Source organism: Anneissia japonica, unplaced genomic scaffold (assembly GCF_011630105.1).
Source record: "Anneissia japonica isolate Jap-2015-1 unplaced genomic scaffold, ASM1163010v1 scaffold1594_len1068242_cov183, whole genome shotgun sequence".
NCBI lineage: Eukaryota > Metazoa > Echinodermata > Crinoidea > Comatulida > Comatulidae > Anneissia > Anneissia japonica.
The window spans coordinates 365,444-372,080 of NW_022722535.1; the positions used below are offsets into that span (position 1 = coordinate 365,444).

The 6,637-nt window shown below is 34.0% G+C and overlaps 1 protein-coding gene across 1 annotated transcript in view; it reads right to left on the reverse strand.

Moving 5' to 3' along the window:
• Positions 1-810: 810 nt before the first annotated feature.
• Positions 811-6,637, reverse strand: part of LOC117111922 (cathepsin L-like) — a 19,237-nt gene continuing 13,410 nt past the window's right edge. The window contains exons 10-11 of the mRNA XM_033254960.1: positions 2,650-2,708; positions 811-990 (exon numbers count right to left, since the gene is read on the reverse strand). Coding sequence (XP_033110851.1) covers positions 916-990; positions 2,650-2,708 — 134 coding nt within the window. The 3' untranslated portion in view covers positions 811-915. The remainder of the gene's footprint in view (positions 991-2,649; positions 2,709-6,637) is intronic.

The window sequence follows — 6,637 nt, forward strand, 5'->3', positions numbered from 1 at the left end:
CTGTTGAGTATGTTAGCCCCTTAATACAAACTCAACGAAGGATTTCGAACGTTAAGTACGAAAAAGTTTTTGTAGCTCCCATTCGATTACGACAAATGTCTAGGCTTTACAGATAAAAACTATTTTAAATATTTTCCTCCGAAATAAATTTAAAGCATTCATCAGTCCATTTCCTGTATTGTATACATCGCAGCATCTCCCACCCTGTCTCTTATACACATCTAGATGTGTATAAGAGACAGATATAAACAAGTAGATGGGAGCACTGTACTCCACAACAAGCTAATCTTCGATTTAAATTCCATGCACTAGTCTATGATCAAGAAAAAACAGAAAATGCAAAAGCACCCCCAACCGCTAGGTACTTCGTATGGCCAATACCCAGATTTTTCTCTGAATCTGACCCTGTAAACAAGGCATAAAAAAGATTTGTTAAAGCAAGCCATAACCAATACAGTCCTTATTATTTCTCATTTAAACAGCCATACTACATTCCAGTACCTCATTTGCAGGTACAATAACAAACCTAGTCAGCATGTCACATTACTACATACCTGGATTAATTTAAGTTTGCCAAGCACTCTATAGAAATATAAGCATATTATATAAAAGTTATTAAGAGTAATACACCTATGAAGCAAACACAAATATATAACGTTAAATAATGGAGTGATCCATTAAAAATAAAAAGTATCTGCATTACATCAAGCAGTTTCAATACAAAAAAAAAATCTTTTAAAACCACTGAATGATAACAACATTGACTTTAAAAAAAAAAAAACATTCTTTAAAATATACAGAATCTTATTACTTTCCGTACAATATTTTCTTGCTATAAAAGATACTCTTTATTGTTGAGTTTTCTCGGGAGATATTTTGGTTTTGTTAATGCATCTGGTGTCGATCGGATCTGCGTTACTCAATCACTGCCGATGTACACATTTGGTTAAGGCCGCAGACACCGTCACCACGGTACACCAAGTAATATCCCTATTTATAGAAAATGAGATGTGATTTTAAGTTTCCGCAACACGTCTAATAATCTATTGTCCATTTTACAGCAGTTAACACTGAGTCACATTGTTAAACTGTTAATTACCCAGACCTTGAGTGGATCTAACAATATGCCTGGTAATAGAAGGTTGTACATGTACTAATGATTGCATATTTATTTCTATATTATATATAGGAGGTTGCAATAGTAAATATTGGTTTTACTCTGTATTACATTACATGATACATTTTTTAAAATTTAATACTAATCTTATTCAACAACAAAATAACTTGCAGGATTTGAATCCAGGACCCTGGGACTGGAAGGCAAGCATCTTAACCACAAGCTACAGCTCCACTTCATCAATATTACAGGATTTGAACCCCGGACCCAGGGAATGGAGGGCAAGCATCTTAACCAAGAAGCTACACTTATACATCCTGTTTTTATGAGTTCATTGAATTCTTCATGTAAATAATAACATTATAATACCAGTACATCCCACAATATTAATATAAACGTAACAATCAAAATAAGCAGTGTTATCACTGCCCTGGATGGATGTCTATGTCAATAATGTAAATAGAAGAGTTGGTCTATGCTGAATTTACACACAGCTGGGAATGCTCCCAACAGTTTGGATTAGTTTGTTCATTGGGTCAGATTGATTGATACTGTATCAAATACATAAGGATAAAATTACATTGAAATGGTGCTATCAAATTAATGATAAAATATAGAAAACAAATAATTATAATAACATAAATCCTCATCGGGTGTCAAATGAGTACACACCTGTCTCTTATACACATCTAGATGTGTATAAGAGACAGTATAGAGTAGGGGGCCCTCGATGATTAAGTGAGGGGATGTTAGGTCGCAAAATAAGGTGATTTGAGGTAATTTTATACTACTTGAGCACGATTCTTTTTCTTTGCTTTGGACATTTTGATTGGAGGGTGGGGGCCTCCTATGGGAGGTACAAGCATTTTTGGAGGAGTGGGCCCCCAGCACAGCCCATATAGATATGCCACTGCTTCCATAAAAATAATAAAATATTTTATTATTATTATGATAAAATTCTCAAAAACAACACAACAGATCGTATCTTCATCATAGGCAAAGCCTGTATTTAATCAAAATAAGTTATGGCCTTAACGGCCCCAATAAGACATGTTTCGGCAGTCCACTACCATCGTCAGTTATCTATTGCACGCAGGCAATCATTGATATAGGGGAGTAAAAATTCAATGTATGCAAGCTAAAAAAAATTGTGGAATGAACCGTAACAGTACTACAAAGCAAAATATAAATAAAGATAAGATAAGATCAGAGTGCAGTATTTTAAATGCCACTAAGGGGAGAATGGAATGAATTTAGAATGACAAAGATAAATTAACATGAAAAAGCTGTTTGTTCAGTGAGGGCTGTACCCACTGAATATGCAAGGCTTCTTTGATTTTTAGAGTTTGGGTTGTAGAGGCGGAGTCCAGTATTGTGAAATTATTATGATAAAACATTTGAAATTTCATGGAGTGGTTTGCAAAATATAATTCAACTGATTATATTCTGCAATAAACAATTTAATTAAAAGTGATTTCGCAATGAAAAATAGCTCCTATAATAATATTGAAATAATTAAAGGTGAACAATACCTTCACACCCCAATCATCTCCCCAACTGTTCTTGACAATCCAATAAGGTTTATCGCTTTCTGAAGAGAAGAGATACAGAAACAGCTGAGTAAAACACATATGCAATCTGGGTATAGTTGATTGCACTGTAATAATAAGCCCCTTCTACAGTTTAACCCATGCAATGACTTATGAATTATAATGGTTTTTTTTTTAATATTTCATTCTCATTAATGAGAGAGTGGCATGTTACTTACATTACATGATACATTTTTATTAATTTCATACTAATCCCATTCAACAAAAAATAACCTGCAGGAATTGAACCCAGGACCCTGGGATTGGAAGGCAAGCATCCAGTCCATCAACATTGCAGGATTTGAACCCAGGACCCTTGGTAGGGTAGCAAGCTTCTTGCCACCACTGTTCCACTAAATCACAAAAAGGAGCTTTTGATTTGCAACAGCATAGAACGTAGAATATAATGACGTCCTGTTAATTAAACTGAGCATATCTGAACATTGTGTGTTAAATTCTCTCCTAAAATCTGTAACGGTTGCCGGCCAAATCTACCTTCAGACCAGAACGAGGACTATACTGTAAATAACACTGGTGTGCCAGCCTTTGCGTTCGTGATGTCTCCGCGTACGTGCCATAAAACATCACAATTGATCTACGTTCTCCAAACGAAAACTAACTATTTGCTGGAGTTAAACCTGAACCCTAATGAGAACCAAGGCTTTTATACGGTTAGCTAGATTACACTAGACACGATAACAACATGACAAACGCATATCATCGTGTAGTTTTTATATTCTTCAACACGCATCTGTATTGTGTCATGTCATGTCATAATCGTGTCTAGTGTAAATATAGCTTTACACACCAAAGTCAAGGATCAACTAACAAATTATTGAAATTATGAAACATAATTTCGAAGCATAATTGCAAAAATTGGTTTTATATGTACACGAAAGATCAACAAATGTTATGTACAGTATATTAATTTTAAGTAACTATAAAATACAGTCAATAATATATCTTAATAATATATCACCAGCTGTGTTCTGACTGTTCAAATACCACAACCGTGATATTACGAGCTGGTTTGTTATGATATTAATTACCATGATGGAAACCTATTGTCTGCCAAACACAAACAAGTTGTATTCTCGAAAGCTCCAATGAGGGCAGTATAATGAAGGCAGTAGAGTAGATTAGCCACATATACAAAAACGATCTATTAATCAATCAGCCAAGTGTTTCTAGAGCTCATCATCGGAGATAAAAATATGTACTTCTTTAGCAAATTCTAAGAGTATAATAGCAACTCTCATCTTGTTACTTTTATTATTTTGTTAATTAAAGTATTATAATTATAATCAGTCGTTCACAATTATGTACCATAAATAACTTTTTCTCTAATTATTTAATAAAATATTAAACGTAAAAGGTGTGTGTTGTGCGTCCTATCTGAATTATTTGTGTATTTTGTAATTTTAGTTCTAATAATGATACATTGCCATTACAATAATTTAACTAATAGTACTTTAATTTTTAATGTTCATATTTTCAAAACCTTGTACATATAATACAAAGAATAATTTCAAAATAATAATAATTACAAATTAATGCATTTCATTACTATAATTGTTTTTTTCTCTAAAAACCATACCAATGTTCTGATAACTTCTGAAATTGCATTGATCTTCGTGTTTTTTGCCTGCACAGTTTGCTCAACCAGACTCCATATTGGCATGTGTAAATATTCTTTTGTATGTTTTATAATGAATAACAATAAAGAATAATTGAACACAGTGAGGATATATTGCCAACATATTGTAATATAAACTTGAATATTTAGACAAATGAACTGCATAATTGAACTACATTTTAATAACTTACTTGCGTTCAATTAAAATTCCAAACAAGAAAAAATTTTCCTTACTTATTAACAACAGACATATATAAAATATTATATATACCTCATACAGATTCTAGGCATCTGATTGGTTAAGAAACGGGCAATAAAAAGTACTGTTACCCAGAAAAATAATACTTTTTGACCTGTCGCGTGGTGCAAACTCTAGGCCCCACCATGACGGTAGATGGGGACGGCGACCTCTATGACAAAAGAGATTGGCTCTTGACGGTGCCACGGATCAGCGAGTAGACGATAAACAATAATTATGGAGGCTGTAGGTTCAAGCTGCCAGATGAAGAAGGCCCAGACCTGCCAACCCCTGGCCCATGAAAATCTGGAGATTTTTTTTTGTTTTTAATCTTAAAAAAATTTATTTACCCAAAAATCTGGAGGTATTTAGAATTAACCAAAATATGATGCAATTTACTAAAAAAGATGCACCAAGACAAATCATAGTGGTATGCAACCAATGGTACAAAATTACTGCAAAACAACTCATTAAATTGCTGCTTGTCTATCGCCGCGAATACTGTACATTGAATAATAACGATCTAAATTTACGTACAAATCGGAGTATTTTGGAGGGAACATGTAAAATAGTGAAATCGGGTGAAAATTACATACGATCGGGAGCACTGGAATTTGTTTGAGGTGAGTTGGCAGGTCTGTCTTGATGAAGCTGATTGCAAAAGCACCAAAGGACAAATTAATTATGTCTTGTCACTAGTCGACAAATATTGCAAGACGATGGGTTGAAATTGTGGAAATAAGCAAAAGAAGAGCTAGATACAATCTTTTATCGCCTAGGCCTACACCCTAGTTAGTAGGCCTCTCTAGGCTAGGCTAGGAAGTAAATACTTTTTTTAGGCCTCGTAGAATCTATGTATGAGGTATATAAAACAAATATTGACTGCTCTGGATTCGGGGAACAGTGAAATCTATTTCCCCTCGGTGATGTGGAGACCGTAGCCTATCTTCCCTCGGGCCTCCGGCCTTCGGGAAGATAGGCTACGATGCTGTATTGTATTGTTGAATATTATTTTTATCTTATGAACATAGTACCGTTAAGCTTTTTAAAGTATGAGAATGCATTTTCCATCAGGTCAGGTCCATTATTCTCAATATTTTTACTGGGGCTGAGGTGGTGTGGACCTTCATACATCTCCCACCCCCTCCCCCCAAATCTTGCATCTGCCCCCACCTCTGGTAGCAGCTAAAAAATCTCTAACCAAATGTGAAATCATATATATAACTACTCAAACATTAAATCAGAACTATATGCTTAGTCACTGCTCATTAAAAGAACAAAATATTTAATATGAGAAACAGATTGAAAAAAAAAGAACAATTTAGTTTCCAGCCAGCTAATATGCAAAATACAAAAAGTATATTAATGCACAGATCTGTAATTTGTTAGATTAGTTTCTTAGAATTTAATTACCATTTGAAAGCAGGCTACTAAACAAGGTCAGCAATAATAATAATAATAATAATAATAATAATAATAATAATAGTTGGATTTGTATAGCGCATCTTGCGAATCAATGCAAATATTGAATACCGTATTCATCTAAACTAGAAATTGCAAATTGCAAGTGAAGTGCTGCGAAGTACAACTGCATATAAATGTTCTTCGAACAAAATTATTTATACGGGTCAAGTGAAAATAATGAATAATAAATAAAACTATAACATGAGATATACATATATACATATGAGACACGACCCATTGTCTATATTAGAACACTTCTCATTGGGTAACAAAGTCGTAATTTTTCATTTTTGTCAAAAAGTGTCTATAGTGTGATGAATTATGGTTTAGGTTTTTTTTAATAAAGTTTCAAAAATGTCTATGTATGTGGAAAATGTAGTTGATTACCAAAGGTTACAATTTTTATTTTGAAGACTGCATGGTCTAGGAAGTGTATATGTTTTTATGGGGCAAGGGCGGGTTTTCTGGGCGAGTTGACTGCCAAAGAGTGTTGCCAAAGTGCGAGCCAGCGTGTTATTTGATCACAAGTGTGAGACATATCACAAGTGTGAGCCAGCGAGCCATGACGTCACGACAATAGATACGAGACGTTA